Source organism: Triplophysa rosa, linkage group LG1 (assembly GCF_024868665.1).
Source record: "Triplophysa rosa linkage group LG1, Trosa_1v2, whole genome shotgun sequence".
NCBI classification, from domain to species: domain Eukaryota; kingdom Metazoa; phylum Chordata; class Actinopteri; order Cypriniformes; family Nemacheilidae; genus Triplophysa; species Triplophysa rosa.
This window is the reverse complement of record NC_079890.1, coordinates 28847029-28864485: the sequence shown is the minus strand read 5'-3', so window position 1 is coordinate 28864485 and position 17457 is coordinate 28847029. Positions and strand designations below refer to the sequence as shown.

At 38.2% G+C, this 17457-nt stretch overlaps 1 protein-coding gene across 2 annotated transcripts; it reads right to left on the bottom strand.

Moving 5' to 3' along the window:
- Nucleotides 1–28: 28 nt before the first annotated feature.
- Nucleotides 29–17269, bottom strand: serinc4 (serine incorporator 4). 2 transcript variants are annotated; one of them, XM_057342220.1, is made up of 12 exons: nt 17092–17269; nt 7895–8062; nt 7517–7695; nt 5937–6016; nt 5477–5570; nt 4801–5012; nt 4553–4648; nt 1719–1845; nt 1569–1641; nt 1372–1411; nt 1115–1262; nt 29–906 (listed from the first exon to the last, which is right to left on the bottom strand). In XM_057342220.1, the coding sequence occupies exons 1-12, from the start codon at nt 17116–17118 to the stop codon at nt 696–698; spliced, it is 1455 nt and encodes a 484-aa protein (XP_057198203.1). In that variant the 5' UTR covers nt 17119–17269; the 3' UTR covers nt 29–695. The 2 variants fall into 2 exon arrangements, with proteins under 2 accessions (XP_057198203.1, XP_057198194.1); XM_057342211.1 differs by lacking the exon at nt 17092–17269 and adding an exon at nt 9312–9829.
- Nucleotides 17270–17457: the final 188 nt, after the last annotated feature.

The following is a 17457-nucleotide window of genomic DNA, read 5'->3' as shown; positions in this document are numbered from 1 at the left end:
GACGGGTTCTACTTCATCACAATGTACACATCTATCTGTGGCGTAGTACTTTTGACAATTAACATTTCTTTTGCTCTTTATTTTTGGCAGCCATTTTGCACATTTTTCCCTTTAACCATTAGCAGACTAAGATTATTTTATTACCTTGATGTGGTTGTCAAATTATAGTGCAGCCTTTCTACAAAACACACATAAACTATACAATGTGTTTTGTTAAAAATATATTTACAAAAATAACTTACATGGCGATGACATAAACCACAAAACTAACATAAACATGCAATTAGAGCTAAACAGGCTGGTTGTCGCTGGGTTATTAAAGTCATTATATCATAGATAACAGCTTTTTTTCTCCCCATGGCTTCTGATTGGCTAAAATAGTGGGAGGGGCTCATCCCTAGAGCATATGGCTATTACAGCACATATATAAACCACAGTAAACCGCGTGTCTACACTCCTAGTAAATGACATTGAACTTTTCCTTTTGGCAATTTAACAACATCCCCAAAGGTATGCTCATACAGTCCAAAACATGGTTAACGTCTTCCATGTTGAATTGCATTTGCTGTGCTGGTCGTTTTAATCCTGACAGGATTAATAGTCTTCAGAGTGACCCATTCCCTCCAGGTGAAAATCCCAGTAACCTACTTCCATTCCCACTGTCTTTGACGCTTCAACTGTCCAGTTAGTACGATTCACACGCTAACACTAACGTGGCATTGGGTGTTGGTCCGTCTCTTGATGCGGGCGCGGCGAGGGCGTTTGTGATCGGACTGGCAGTGGCACAGGGGACCCAGCAGAAGCCACAGATAAAGAACCACACATGCCCAGCAAGAGGACAGCTTGACCCAGAACGTGGAGTAACTCCCATGGGTGAAGGTGGTCTCCAGGACAGCAGTCTCGTAACTGGAGGACAGAATGGAAATGTTGAATGTATAATAAGTAATAAGTCTATTCAGATGGCCGTTCGTCTAGGCATGCACGTACGCGTAAGGAATTAGTGCTGACCACACTAAATAGGCTAAAACACTTACAAAAACAATGTACTAATGTTTGTCATTACAGTGCTTTCTACCGTGACCTCCCTAATCCAGCGAGCTCTTTAACGACTCACCTAAACCAATTAGTGAGGGTCATCATTACGTAGAGGGAGGCCAGAAAGAAGACAAAATGAAAGAAGAAGTAGCTGTAGGCAACACGCTGGGTCTCATTGTGGATGACCTTCTGACAGCCTTTGTTCTCATCGATGACAAACTCCTCCTCTGCCAGAAGAGAAACAAAGCTGTTTCTAACATGTCAGGTCTGTTTTATGGCATTACTGTGTTTGTGAAATTCATATACTGTAAATCGGAACTTGTAAGATTGTTTTACCGTCTTCTTCCTCTGGGCAGCAGAACCAACAGCTGGCTTTCTGTTCAGGGCCATAGAGCGAGGGAATGCCAGAGAAAGGTGATGTCAAAATATTTAAGTACATCTTGGCAGTGTTTCTATATTTAAGCTCATTCATGTTTTATTCGAGTCTCAAAGTTCATCGCACTAAAAATACTTGAAGACTGAAAGACGCATACCTGGAACTCGTAGCGGTAAACCTTTATCATCCAGAAAGGTCCAAAGACCTCTGCTAAGTATGAAGCCTCATTACTAAAATAGAAAAGGAGTTAGTTTATTAACATCCCGAATCAATACTTTGTCTCTCTGATAAGATGCACGACGCCCACCATGCAAAGAGAACGCAGCAGTACATGATCGCAGCACCAATAATGGCCACAGCATTGCCTTCATTTTGAATTTCATCCCGGCTGACTTTGGGGTAGCACACTGTAATATTGACCCCCTGGTACTCCACTGAAAGCACACAGAAAAACAGAATGAGTTGATATAATTTGTCACACATTTGGATTAAGTTTGCATGTTTTTTCCTTAGGCTCAGGACACACAAACATCCTTCAGGATTTCATAGTTCTCTCCTCCACATTCCTGGAATTAGGGGTTGCATCAAAAGCCAGCACTGTGCTGTTTAAAAACAATGGGTAATTATGCGGGATGAGAGTGTCACATTTACACACTCAGTTTAGGAATTCCATCTGAACCCGAGCCAGTGGCCCATTACTGTTGAAATGGTGTGTTTGAAGGAGTTTCTCTGGGATGGGATTAAACTCCTAGTATGCCTCCGAGTGCCATGCAGTCCTTTGTGATGAAGTTAAGGAACGTGACATGATACTACAAATACAAACAAAATGTGCAAAAATGTTTCCCATAAAAAAGCAAAGACTCACAAAACCAATCCTGCATTATTATTCTGCCACATGTGAGACATTTCAAGCTCTTCATTATACGTAAATCATCTCAAATCAAAACTCTGTGGCAAATTGTAATCATTATTTTGCAGTCTTGACACTCAACAGGGGCTGTATTCTTCTGCTCGCTGACGTTTACCACCAGTTTAACATCTGTATTTCAAATGGTCATAAGAAACGCTCTCGACTACATCTGCGTTGCATGCTTGAGAGCTGTTCTATGACCTCAGTCAACAGAGCGTTTCTGCCTGGAAATCTCATTCATCTTTGTCATATGCTGAGCATGTACCATTCATCACCTTTGCAAGTACACCAGTGATGCGAGATGATACGAGGAACCCCGTTGGAAGGATTTTGCAGGCTTCATTGGTGGCTTTTTTGTTAATGACTTTGTGATTAAATCTGCTGTGGGATAAATCAACTACTTCAGTCTTTAGTCATGTTTGCTATAGTGACACTCTGTGCTAATATGCTGCCAGGGTTGTTTGCAAATTGGACAAATGCCTTATAACAGACTTACCTTAATGTGATTGTTAGTTTAGTCTCCTCAACACACATACAAACTACAGAATGTGTTTTGTTACACAATGTATTTACAAAAATAACTTGTGATATAAATCCAAAAACGAACAGCAAAAAAAAGAGAAAAATATTAATATTGCTGTGTGTGCAATGCAAGTTGGTTGTGGTATATATATGAAGAGTTTGATTCCAAAATGAGATAACTCCGTTTTTAAAACAAATCAACAATCATGTTTTTTATTATGTTAGTTAGCTGTGTTTTTTGTTTTGTTATTATGGCTTAGATCAAAACAAACCAACTGCAGTTTGAGTGATATTAAATGTAATGCACAATAATTTTTTTAAAACGGAGTCATCTCATTGAGGAATTCTACATATGCTTAAAAAGCAAAAGAGCGGAGGGAGAGTAGTCTGAATTGGGTTCTAGTACTCTGCACTAGCTCACACATCGAACTCATAGCGCCAGCCGCGAACGTTTCCAAGTCAGCGGGGATCGCATCGGTTGACGTGCTGAATCCGCAACGATCAACGTCTCGTGCGAGAACACCGCGCTTTGACCCAATTCTCTGTGCATTCGCTCATCTAGTCAGATGATGTCCTGTGAGGACAGCGATTGGCTCTTGTCTCAGACCTTCCCCGAGGTGATTGGTTGAGTGACGAACACTCGGCACGTGACCTCTACAGTGAGCTTCCTACCGCTCCTGGAATAGATGCATTGCGTACGTGGGTTTATACCCTCCCTGTTTCACAACGCTTTACCATTACGGTTAGAGGAACGAATCGCACTTGAAGCATTTACAGGAATATGGAATATAACATACGTCTTTTATACGACCGGTTGTGTATATATTATAACTGAACTCTCGTTATTGGTGAGAAAGTAACTCGATTTAACAGTCGAGGTGGGTTATATGTAAAAGAGTGAACGGGGATTGGCCAAATCACTACTTTTAAGGCATGCGCATGCGCGTCGCAGCTAAGCGTTTTAACATCTATGGTCCGGTTTCACAGACGAGGCTTAAGGCTAGTCCCAGACTAAAATAAATGTGTGACCTGTCTTAACTCAATATAACTTGCCCAGAATTATCTTAAAATATATCAGTGCCATTGTTTTGTCTCGAGATGCACACCAGTAATGTATTCTTCACTTTTATAAGTGACATAAATATCTTAATTCAACTAAGGCTTAGTCCTGGCTTAAGCTAAGCCGTGTGTGTGAAACCGGGCCTAAAGTATTACTTTAAATAAGAAATTAAGTTTAGTTTCTTGTCATTCCAGTCATGTAAAAACAAACAGTGGACGGGATATGTCGTTTCACCAGGTCTGCGGTGACAGACAGCACTTTGTTAAGTGTAAATTGGTCACAGATTTAAAAGCAAATACACACAGAAAATTTGGTAGTCATTCTGTGACAGGGTGATCAAGTACAGTCATATATAAATGAGTATGCCATGATTTTGCTTTACTTTTCGGTATGCAAATTAAATTGGTATTCGACGTCCCAAATATCTGTCCATTTTTCGTTAGGTCCACTGACCTGGAAACAGTTTTTTTTAACGAACGTTGTATTTATTTTGTTATCTGTTATAATACAGGACCTTAAAATTGGGTTATCGTGAACAAATCATCTTCATACAAATCCTCTTAACAACAGCAAGAATCACGTTATAACATCTGATATCACTTCATATTTGAAACAGTTCTGCATGAGACATGCAGTCTTTCCTAGTTACCTTTCTCAGGTGGGCGGCTGGACAGGGCGGAGAATGTCAGGTACATGACATAACAGCAAATGATGGATGCTTGCAGAAGTCCTGAGCGCGGCTGCTCTGAGAAGCAGAACAAAACCGACAGTCAGTTTGCTATTATACATTATATTAGCTTAAACTTTCAGGCGTTTAACAACATTTTTGCTTTATTTTGTGTCTGTCTAAACTACTGCGTTTTAAAAACTTATACAGATGAAGAATACAGCACTAACTTTGCTGAACGCAGGGTGTAACTGCAATGAAAGACATGATAGTGCAGAGGGCCAAGTTTGTCCATAGCAGGCCTTTATTGAGGTGGCATCCAGCTGGGTGAGTGTAGTATTTGTACATGAAAGTGAAGGCCATTGTTGCGATTGTGTAGAAAAAGAGCGTAGCACACATGACTGCCACATACCACCTCTTATGCTCAGCGGCACCGGTTAACCTGTTGATGAGAGACAGGGGAGACAGGGTGAGGTCATTTGTTGCCTCAAGTGTAAATCTAAAACAAGCATTCACACTACTGTATGTTTCTCTTGGACAGTTTCCATACTCTTGAAAGAGCTAGTTATGTGCTGCCCAGGAAATCCTATTATGTTCAGTGTGTTAAGTGATGAAATGGCTTAAAGTAGTTTCTGAAAACATCTGGAAGAATGCTGGATGTCAGAAGGTGAGCAGGAGGATGAGTTTGAATGTTTGTGTGTGAATAAGTAAGATACCAGAGAGACAAACAGGAAGGGAGTCAGAGGCAAGATTATCTGGACCTCGGTGAAGTTTTATCATTCCAGAGTGAGATATGATTTAGACATCAACCAGATGTGGTCTTAGTGCTTCGTTGTCTAGTAAAGAGTTCTTTCTTATAGTAGTTATTATGGATTATATACCCTTGAACCCGGTCCCCTCATTTACCAGTTTTTATTCCAGGTGTGTGCGAAAGCAGTGATTAGAATGAGCTGAATGAGAATGAAAGCAAAGCCTCCCACCACTCCAACATAATGCCAGGCTACAAAGCGAAAAAATAAAATATACATGCATTTTATGTTAACAAAATATAAGAATGAAATGACCTTAAAGCAGAGTGCAAGAACACGATTCACTATATTTGAAACAAGTGAAATCCAGCCATGATGAGATATACAGGATATACTGTAAATCTGAACTGTTGCTGTTTGTTAAATGATCACTGTGTTTATAGTGCCACCTGGAGGACGTGTATAATAAATGCTCATATGACCCAGAACCATCATCAACATTTTACCGTAATCCCTGTAGATAGACTGTTTTCTACAAATCATTGTTTTAATAAATGCACTTTTATTCCCATTTTAGTGATCAGTGGGGATCAGATTTCAAAAGATGATCATCTCACCATGCAAAAAGGATTCTGTGGGAATAAAGAAGGCAGCAGCAATCATTCCAAGCAGGGTGATGAACTTCAGAAACCAGAACCTAAGTAAGGATCAGGAGAAAATGTAAGTGTAACTGTATCTATATAAAGTTATATACAATTAAATTACCTGTATGTGTATGGTCGATTTAGATTAAGGGATAATTCACTCCAAAAAGAACATTCTTTATTCGTTAACCCTTCCACATGTCAAACCTGTATGACTTTCTTTCTTCTGCAGAACACAAAATATGTCACCCTGGACCACAAAACCAGTCATAAGGGTCACTTTCTTAAGACTGAGATTTATACATCATGTGAAAGCTGAATAAGTAAGCTTTCATTTGCTGTATGATTTGTAGGCATTTGGCCGAGATACAACTATTTGAAAATCTCAGGGAGCAAAAAATGAAAGCAGAGAGAACATCGCTTTTTTAGGTTGTCCACCAGAAGAGCTGTAGCAGGCCGTTGCTAAGAAGAAACAGGTTCGTTTTAAACGCTCTCTATTGGCTTACCGCTGTAATGACGTTGTGAAGAGTAGATGAACCCGAATGCAGAAATTCTAAGCTTCACATAGATACCAAACTTGAGTGGGTTATTCCCAAAGAGCGGGCAGCAGTGAGCGTTTGTAGGTGTGTTTTTGTTTGTGATTTTGCTGCATCCACTCACAAAAAAAAGTTTTGATATATTAACGGTAGGAAATAATATTCATAATAATAACAAAATATCTTCATGGAACATGATCTTTACTCAATATCCTAATGATTTTTTTGCTATAAAAGAAAAATCGGTTATTTTGACCGATACAGTGTATTGTTGGCTAAATATACCCGTGCTACGTATGACTGGTTTTGTGATCCAGGGTCACATATATTTTGAAAAATTTGGGAAACCAAACAATACTGCACTCTTAAAAGTAAAGGGGCTTGACGATGCCATAAAGAACCTTTAACATCCAAAGAACCTTTCTGTGTCACAAAAGGTTCTTTGGTAACACTTTACAATAAAGTGCTGTTTGTTAACAGTAGTAAATGCATTAGCTAACAATGAACAATTTAGTTTTTCAGCATTTATGAATCCCTGATAATGTTAGTTCATGTCAATACAGTTATTCATGTAAATTCATAGTGCATGAACTAATTTTAACAGACACAACGTTTTTTGATTTTAAAAATAGTTTAGTAAATGCTGAAATTAACATGAATTAACATTAATAAACGTGTATTAGTATTGTTTATTGTTAGATCAGAGGTAAGAAAGAAATGGTTATTTAGAGAACCTTTGACTGAAGGGTTCTATGTGGAAGCAAAAATGGTTCTTCTATGGCATCGCTGTGAAGAACCTTTTAAGCACCTTTATTTTTAAGAGCGTGGCTCCCTTTGACTTCCATTGTATGAACACAAAACCACTGAGACATTTCTCAAATTCTTCAATTGCAAAAGTCATGAGGATGACTAAATAGTATTTTCTTCTTAAAGTACAATGCATCACAGAACACATTGTAATGTCACTAATCTTCATAAAGATACACAGATTGATAATGACGATAGAGAGTCACTGACCCGTTGTGGATGAGGGCTCTAAAATCCTGACTGGATTTGACATCAATCAGAAAGATGGCCATCATCAAGTAGAAACAAGCTGTGCCAAAGCACACTCTGTAGACAGCAGAGTACCCCACCAACATCTGACAGTCCCCTCCACCACGAGCCTCATCACAAACCACATTAAAGAAAGGCACCTGAGGACACGTGAGGTCTTTTAGAATGTTTCTGTATGGTTCAGACTATGCTGGCAAGTGCAGCCAAAGCGTGTTCTGGCAGGCAGATTAACCAAGATTTGACTTGATTTAAATGAGGCATGGTTTTGGCTGCCTACAGCATCAACGGTTTTACAGCAATAAAAGTAGGACGTAGAACAGAAAGATATATCATACGTACATTTTCTCTCACTGCCTCTGACACAGTCTTAGACAGCATGAGACACGAGACAGTACAGGCCAGGATGTGGAATAAAGTGTACATGACCCGTGTGCTGGAGGATGATTTGATGGGTGGACAGAAGGAGCAGCACAGTGAACAAGGTGCTGGGCCACAGCAACAGCATATCTGTCCGAAAAATAAAGACTTGATTGAAGTTGATTGAATGACAGGGTGCCAGGTCTCCATCTGAGTTTCAGGGATAGCGTGGAGGAGGGTTAGAGATTAATATAGATCACTTAGAGCATCTGGATTTTTCTAATGGATCAGGGCTGGTGGTCTAGATGAGGTCCAAGCATCTTTTATCCTTAGCTAAACCCAGAAATGTAGACCTAAAACTCTTTCTCACTGAGTTCCACAGATTAACAAATCATTCTGTATGAATGTATAGATCTGGAAGTAGCTAACAGAATATGTTTTTAATAAGAAAAAAAGTAAAAAACAAAGTATTTTGTTTAGTCTCGTACTATAGCCTAAGCTGAGAGCACCATAAATAGCAAGATATTCAGATGTCCAAACCTTTATGCCTCAACATTTAAATAACAAACTCATTATTTACATTACATTACTGCTGGCTTCTCAAGCCTAACATGGTCAACTTGTCAAAAAATGAGTTGAACATACGACGTAGTATTTCTGTGCTCGATTCACTCCGCCTACTCTGATAAGAAAACATAAATACACCTGAACAATTTGGTTAGATTTGCCAAAACAAATTGTCTTAAATGACATTAAAAAATCACCTTCTTTAATGTTTTACCATTTGTTGATCTTTATAAAAAAAACTTTCATTTTGTGTGCACTTGAGACAAGTTGAAGTTGTTGCATAATTTGCTATAAATCAGACTCGAAAAGCTTACATTTATCAAAATATTTCTGTAGCTGATGAAGGAGAGAGTGAAACAACACTGACAAACAACTCCCAACGCTGATGATGGTAGACTGAGTCATTCATCTTCTTAATAGTATTTGACAAAACGCACTTTCCATGATGTCTATCTGTTTTACCATACAAAACAACAACACCGTCATTTCTCATTTTCATAATTTAATAGCCAATCTTTTATGAGAACTTTATAAAAACTGTGAAAAAAATGCATTGACCTCAATTACTAGTCTCTTGAAATTATGGAGGTTAATGAATAAAGGGGGTACCAAAAAGCATGTTTGCATACATTATAAGGTAGTCTATAGCCATCTGACAACACTGAACAATAAGTTCTATAAAAAGGAAGCTTGATGAAGCAATTTAAGTCACAACCTAAAGAAAAAGTCTGAAGGTGACAATCGGGTCTAAAAGAATTAAGTATAATCAAAAAAAAAATCTTGCCATAACATTCTCACGACTGTCGTCGCTATAAAATGAATTTGCTCTCACCTGATAAGCCATCATATTCAGGAAATAGTTGTAGGCACCGCTGTGGTGTGAAGCTTGAGCAGTCGACATAGCTTCTTATTTGCCTTACGTTATCAAGTAAACTTAGTCATTAAAGAACTCCAGCAAAAATTATATTATCCTACAAAATATATGCTGTAACCAGTGAGTCAGGGTGCTGCAAGAACAGTAGGAGGTCGCTAAAGTTTATATTAAATAATCCTCATCAAGTTTCTCCCATCAGCCAACTGTGATTGTCCTATGCACCCCCAACCGTACACTCCCATGTTCCATGAACTTTCTAACAGTCGTTCCATATCCTATACTCCCTGAGGCCATTGAATGGTGCCAGCAGAGCGTGTGAGCAAGGGTGGATGCCCAGTTGCCCTCCCTACAGTCGCCTCTACTCAACCAGGCAGATTAAGCAATTGAGAAGGGAGGAGAGACAGGTTGCATGTGTTAGCCCATCTGTCCCTCCCTTCCCCCAGACGCTCTCTACCAGCGAAAGCCACTGGAGCGTGCAGCCTCACGTTCAATAGGATTGCTCTAGGGTCCTAATCGGTTTACCGCAAAATAATGTAATTACTTGCGATATTGTGATTCATCTGGCAAGGTAGAAATATTTTTAGATTACCCCATTTTCTGGCTAAATGGCACTTTAGGAACCGCCCACTGGCCTGACTTTAAAGAGGCCATGCATGTAATCCAGTCATTAATGCCGTAACCCAGAAACAGGGTAGAGAGGCGAATGAAAGGGGTGTCTGGAGGAATGTACACACAGAGCGTGTACCCACATTCCTTTGCATTGCACATTTGCACAAATGTGGTACATTTTAAAGAAAAACTGTTACATAATGGCAGACTGGACGTATTAACTCTGCACAAATGGACTCAATAAATTGTTACAGTGAAGTGAATCAGCATCATATTATTGATAATGTGTGATGTCTCTGCAACATCACAAGCTGTGTTAGCGTGCAGAGTGCACAGTAAATCTATATTTGGGTCAGTGTGTATGTGTGAGGACGTGTGCCGGGATTATCCTGGAGTTTTTAGTCCTCGTCTCAGCCTGGGTGACCTTCTCTACGGTAGTGTGACACGTTAATCCAGACAGCAGGGTCTGGCCAACTCGACCCACTTGAGCACAGCCATCTTCAGTTAAAAATTATCACGCATGTAGTATGCAATAAACTACACAGAATGATATAGAATACATTTGAAGAGATTTCATTTGCAAAGACAGATCACTCTGTTTTTAAAAATGTCAATAATCAAGTTTTTTTTATTGTGCATTCCAATTATGATCAGTCAAACTGCAGTTGGGTTGTTTTAATTAAGTAATTATAACTAAAACAAATACAGCTAACACAATAAAACACAATAGAGACATGATAACATAATAACCATCAAATGTGATCCTGGATCACAAAACCAGTCTGAAGTAGCATGGGAACATGTTTAGTAAAAGCCAAAAATACACTGTATGGGTCAAAATGATCGATTTTCTTTTATGCCAAAATATAAAGTAAAGATCATATTCCATGAAGATATGTTGTACATTTCAAACCGTAAATATATAAAAACCTTATTTTTTTGAGTGGATGACCTACAGTGCCTCTGATTAACAACTTCAAAGGCAATTTTGTCAATATTTAGATTTTTGTGCACCCTCAGATTCCAGAATTTTAAACGGTTGTATCTCCGTCATATATTGTCATGTCCTAACAACCCATACATCAATTGAAAGCTTAATTATCCAGCTTTCAGATAATAAAATCTAAAAAAACTAAATTGACCCATTAGGGGCGATTCACATTTCGCGTCTTTTGTGCACGCAAGTTCGTTATTTAAATGTAGACACGCGGCAGGCGCGCACAAATAGAGGTCGCGACGCGCATACGTTGCGGTGCGCACATTTTTCTTCCCAGCAAACACAGTACGTTCTGACGACGTCGCCAGTTCGTCTTCATTTGGTCACCATGACATTACTTTGTGACCACATTCTGAGGACGTCTTAGCCACGTTCCATTTCTTAGTGTTTTTGCTTACCCGAAACGTCCTAGCCACGTCCTCTAATAACGCCGTGAATTAATCCCATGGAGAACTTTGTAGCGACGTGATGTACTGGTCTTCAGATAACCTGGACAGTGGTCATTTGATTAATGAATCTGGTCATTTTTGCTATATTTTTTAAATATAATGTTAAGCTTAAAGATAATGTTTATTCATCACTGTCAATAAATATCTGCTTTAAATCCTCTATATTGTGTTGAAGTCTTCTGCTTAAATCCAGTGCTGTGTTGAGTTGAGTTTCATTAATCATGTGCTTTATATTTGAATAGAGAATTACTCCAGTTATTCATAAAATCGAATCTTTAACGCATGGAATAAATCCCAAATTAATATAATCCTTGATGTGAGGGATGATAATTGTTTAAATTAAATAAAAAAAGATTTTAATAACGTAACTGTTTGGTCGTTAGGACGTGCTCATCACGTCCCAGAAACGTTATTTGGCACGTCACTGTGACGAATATGGTATGTTCCAGGTATGTCTTCAGGAGGTATTCACCACGTCCCAGCAACGTCCAATGTTATGTCGTCACGACGAATATGGGAATCACAAAGTTACGTCACTGGAACGTTATTTGGTACGTTGTGGCAACGAATATGGACCGGTCCAGGTATGACGTCACAACGTAACTGTGTTAAGGAGTGGGTATACTTGACTTTCCGCGTCTGTGTCCGTCTGGAGAACAAACGCGTCCGCATAGCTTTTTGAGCATACTCTTCACGGATTAAGCGTGGATGTCCGAGTTCAACACATGCGCACTACAAATGAGTATGTGTGTTCTACCAGACCGTCAGAGGGCAACGCTGAGCAGTGTTGGGTAAGTTACTCTGAAAAAGTAATTAATTACTAATTACTAATTACATATTCAATAGTGTAATTAGATTACTGTACAAACAACTTTCCAAAAAGTATTTCATTACTTGGCACTAATTACTTTCTATATCCTACATCAACCTTGATTAGAAGTGATTCAAGGATAGACATGAAACGGCTTGTTTAATTCATTTAAATAAATAATAAATAACTACATAAATTGTTCTTATTAACTGACCAAAGTATACAAATGTGAGAAAGATACATTAAAGCATATATTTTAAAGTTCGACTTATAATTTTGATGTCATTTCCACTATGGAATATACTACACAGTATTTAGTTCAATTACATCAGATGTAACTGCAATTAAATTACAGAAAAAATAAGAGTAATCCCTTACTTTACTTTTTCATGGGAAAAGTAATTAAATTACAGTAACTAATAACTTAGGAACAATCCCAAAAAGGTAAAAAATCTCTCTCACGTACCTTCTCGGGATCGGTTCCACATTTATGGAATGATCTGCCCGCTTCTACAAGATCAGCAGATTCTGTAGCCATCTTTAAGAACCGTCTGAAAACACATCTCTTCCGTCAGCACCTGACTGATCGGTTCTGACTTCTATCTCTTTTCTACTCTTTCAAAAAAAAAGGAAATATGGAAATAGTTCAACAGCGGGTCATTTGACTAGAGAAAGCATCGCTGCTCGCGTTTTCTGCGTGGTTTTAGACGTGAAATGTGAATTGCCCCTAAGACTGGTTTTGTTGTCCAGGGTCACAAATGTTTGCTCAATCTTTAAAAGGATAGTTCACCCAATGAAAATTCTATTATCATTTACTCACCTTCAAACCACCTAGCAATTTTCAGCTTTGAAACATCATTGACTAGAAACAATGGTAGTCAAATATTCCCCAGAACTGTTTGCTTTCTTAAATTCTTCAATAAATATCTCATTTTTGAGTTGAACAGATCAAATAAATACTATATTTTTCTAGGGTAGTGAATGATGTCCCAGAACTGAAAATTGTTCACATTCTTTCAAATATCTTTCTTACAGAACAAATAAATTTATACAGGTTTGGAACAACTTGAGAGTGAGTAAATGTTGACAGAATTTTCATTTTTGGATGAACTATCCCTTTGACAGCACTATTGGGATAGGAAAGGTTACTCCAGCATTTAATATGATCAGTTATTTAACATAACAACACCTACTTAAAAACTACTAATTATGACAACCATAAAATGTTTCACTCAACTACTACAATATTTACTAATGTCTCTGAAATCCAGAAGGGAAGCGAATAGCGTGTTGTGATTCTTAAGCAGAACTGTGCTCTTGTATTTGTCAGAAAACCGACTCTGTGTAGTGTACTGGATTTAACTTTACAATCGTGTGGCCAAAGTGAACTAGGAACAAAATCATTAGGCCTATAACACTGGATGCATTTACACGAGTGACAGCACATTACGGCACAAACATTGTATTCTTCTTTCTAAGAAAAGGCTAAGTCGATGATGCTTGTTAAGAAATAAATACATTTTCTATGAATAGCAGCATAACAACAACACTGTCCTGTTCCACACTAACACACTTGCTAAAACGATTTCATCAACAAGTGATTCTAAGACAGTTTAATTTAGGAACTTTAATCCTTGCTAAAGCACAGACATGAACTTTTCTAAACCAGTTAGAGTCTTTGAACGTTTACAGAGTGCATTCTCAATGAGTGTCTAACAGTGACCAGAGGTCTTTTTATTCAATAATTAGGGGCTTTCTGTGAGAGATGAACACTAGCACACTGTTTGAACAAAGCGTGACTAATACCATACAGTGGAAACAACTCATGAGAAACGTTTAATCTATGCTTTTTTAAAGGGGTCATATGGCATGAAATACGTGTTTTTCTGTGTCTTTGGTGTGTTATAAGTTGCTCATGCATGTATTAGACACGTAAAATTGAAAAAATTAAAGTATCGGAAACAAAAGATGCATTGTACAGTATCAAAAAGCAAATGCTCACCCAGACCTGCCTGAAATGCCTCGTGTAACCACACCCCCACAAATCTACGTCAGTTCGTGGTATGATTTGACTAAGACCGCCCAAGTGTATATGCAAGTAAGGTAGGTGTACCTGTCAGTACAATTGCTTTGCAACCTGATGTTCCAAATATGGTAAAAGGCATTACATTTCCGTCACATGCTTGCAGTATTCGATCAATCACTATACGCACTAGTTAACTGGCCAATCATAGCACACCTCGCTTTTCAGAGCGATGAGATTTGTAAAAAATCTGTGTGTTTCAGAGGGTGCGTTTACTCTTGGCATTAACATGCGATCTGTATCTGGATGTTGTCCACATACACATTGAAAAGACAAGTGTAAACGCGCTTCTGATCGGAATGTCATCCGATCAGCGTGTCCTGATCCATAGGTAGTCGAGGACGCATTGTGATCGGATCTCAGTGTAATGTAAACGCAATCCAGACAGTTTATCTACATTTACCGGTACAATTTCACAGAAAACCCCGCCCGCTATCATTATTCTCTCGTCTGTCCGAAGCCTCTCAGACTGCTGAGCAGCTGACAAATGCAGCGGAAAGTTTACTCTTGCTCCCGAACGTTGCACAGTCGTTCATTTTCCCATGGAATTATCATGGATACTTTAACCTACAGTCGAGTCTGACGTCATCACCCTAACGTGTTTTTTCATCAATTTTAACAATCATAGGTAGTTTAGATGGTTAGAGTAAGGTTAGGGTTAGGGTGTGGGTTAGGGTAAAGGTTTCGTAAGACTTGAAACACCAAAGATTTAGTCAAACCAACAAGCCACGCCCACGGATCTGACTCGAAAGTACCGTCCCCGGAAGACAGATTAAGCGGCAGACAGGCAGCTTGAAACGGAGCTCTGAATACACCGTATATCATTTACACACAGAAACAAGATTGTATAGTGTTGCTAATAGCTGATGTCAGTAAGCACGATATTTAGGGCGCAGACCAAAGAAACGACGCGCTGTCACTTTCAGCCGAACCAACCCAAATAGTCGAGAACGATGTAAGTGGTCGCTTTTGATCATAGGAACTTCGGCCTACTTATGTGATTATTTTATGTGTCTGTGATATGAATAAACAAATGATGTGTTTAAAAACACCGTTAGAGTCTGTGTGTGTGTGTGTGTGTCTGTGTGTGTGCGCGCTAGTGAAACCCACCACAGCTCAAGTACAAAAGCTTGTGTCATTTTACAAACGTCCTCTGCTTATACTTTCACATATAAGATCATTAATCGTTTTAACCGCGGTTTACTTCCCACCGCTGCCTCGAGTTCAACATGGCTGCGTATCAAATGTGTAACATGTTCATCCTCCCCGTTATATGTGTTGTGTGAAATCTCCCTGCACCCGGGCTATTTTTAAATTGCAGGCTTATTAAAATAATGGGCGGGAAACTATAGAGATCCGATCACATTATCCAGATGTGGAAGCCACTTGTTGACAAGTGTAAACGCGCTGTGTCCTGATTGTCTGAAGATCCGATCTGCTTGTTCGGATCACCGAGATCGCATGTTAATGCCAAGTGTAAACGCACCCAGAGAGGCGGGGCAAAGAGGAGATACAAACATGCACGGTTTGAGGAAAATACAGCGTTTTTGAACCTTAAATCGTGTATACACATTGCATTACATCTAAAACAAACGATAATATTCATTTTAGCTTTATTCATGTCATATGACTCCTTTAAACATACTGTACTTTTTTATCTACGTGCTTCAGAGGAAATGATGCACAACATTATCTCACATATAGACAGTTTCATCAGATGCATGTGCTGGCCCGAAGTTAACTTACGGTCTGTGTTTGGTTATAATATGACAATTTATTTTATATTTAATTTATATTAATATTAACCTAATAATTAATATTTTAGTGTATGTTAATTGTATTAAATTAAAACAACTCATCAGCTATAGATTCTATAACATAAAATGTATAATATTTTAAATTTATATTAATATGAACTTATATTAATATTTTATTGTATATTAATTGTATTAAATTAAATTAAATCTACTCGACACTTATAGTTTTTTTTTTGCGGAGTTTTACCGAAAATTAAGTTTGGGCCACATAACGCTTGTTTTTGTTGCCACTGAAACTGTCTGTTATCCATAGACCGTTTCATCGGATGCACGCACCTGGCACCCAGTTAACTTCCAGTTTGTGTTTGGCTAGTGTCTAATAATATAACTATTCATACTTAATATAATTTATGTAAATATTAATTTGTATTATTATTTTACTGTATAATAATTGTATTAAATAAATGATTTGTTGAATTTTGTTGCAAGTTCATTTTATTAAATAAGCAATTTGTTGAATGGGTTGTAGTTTAGCCAAATCTGCCACTCTATTGTTTGTGAATGTGTACCGGAAGTTAAATTGGGTGTCACAAAAGTGTGCATGTGCAGTAACGTTTGTTTATGATGTTAAGATGAAACCGTCTATAAAGCATTCTTGGAGGAAGAACTTGGCAACTATAGCAGTAAGCAACAATTGTGTTATAGTCACAGGTTTGATTTTTATGGTGTTTGTAGAAAAATATGCTTTTTTTTGTTTAATAAAAATAATTATTGCAACCTAAAATGAAAAGGCTTGTAGAATCTTTTGATCAGTTGGGAAAGAAAGATGAATCAGAAACTTTATATTATATTTATATTTAAGGCTGAGGGAAGACAGCATGTAAAGCTTAAAGCAGTTGATTTTTTCCTATTTCAAATGGCGTGAGTCGCATAATAATTTAACATAATAATAAAAATAATTCTAAATAATACATGAATTTCTAAATAACAAAGAGCACACACAGTTCAACCATCATTCTCAGGATTACTTACTTGGGCCCAGCAACAGCGACAACACATTGGTCCGGCTGTCAGAAGTCCATATGTTCTCAGAGATCAGTCATACAGTAGAATAAAAAGATGACTGCTGAGGGAGTAAGGCTTCCTGTGAAACCGTTGTAGCATTTCTTCATGAACATATTTAATAAGAACATGAGAAGATCAGAGCAGGTGCCGCACTTCAGGTGTAGTCAGAAAAAACGTGCTTTTTATAAAGCTTATTAAGTTGAGAGGAGGTGGAAACTCACATAGGGAAGAGAAGGGAAAGGAGGGGAAAGGCACATAGTAACAGTGTAGGTTTAAGTCTTTGCCATGAGTAAACCTATTAAGGGACAAAAATAGGAGGCTAAATGCTTTTGA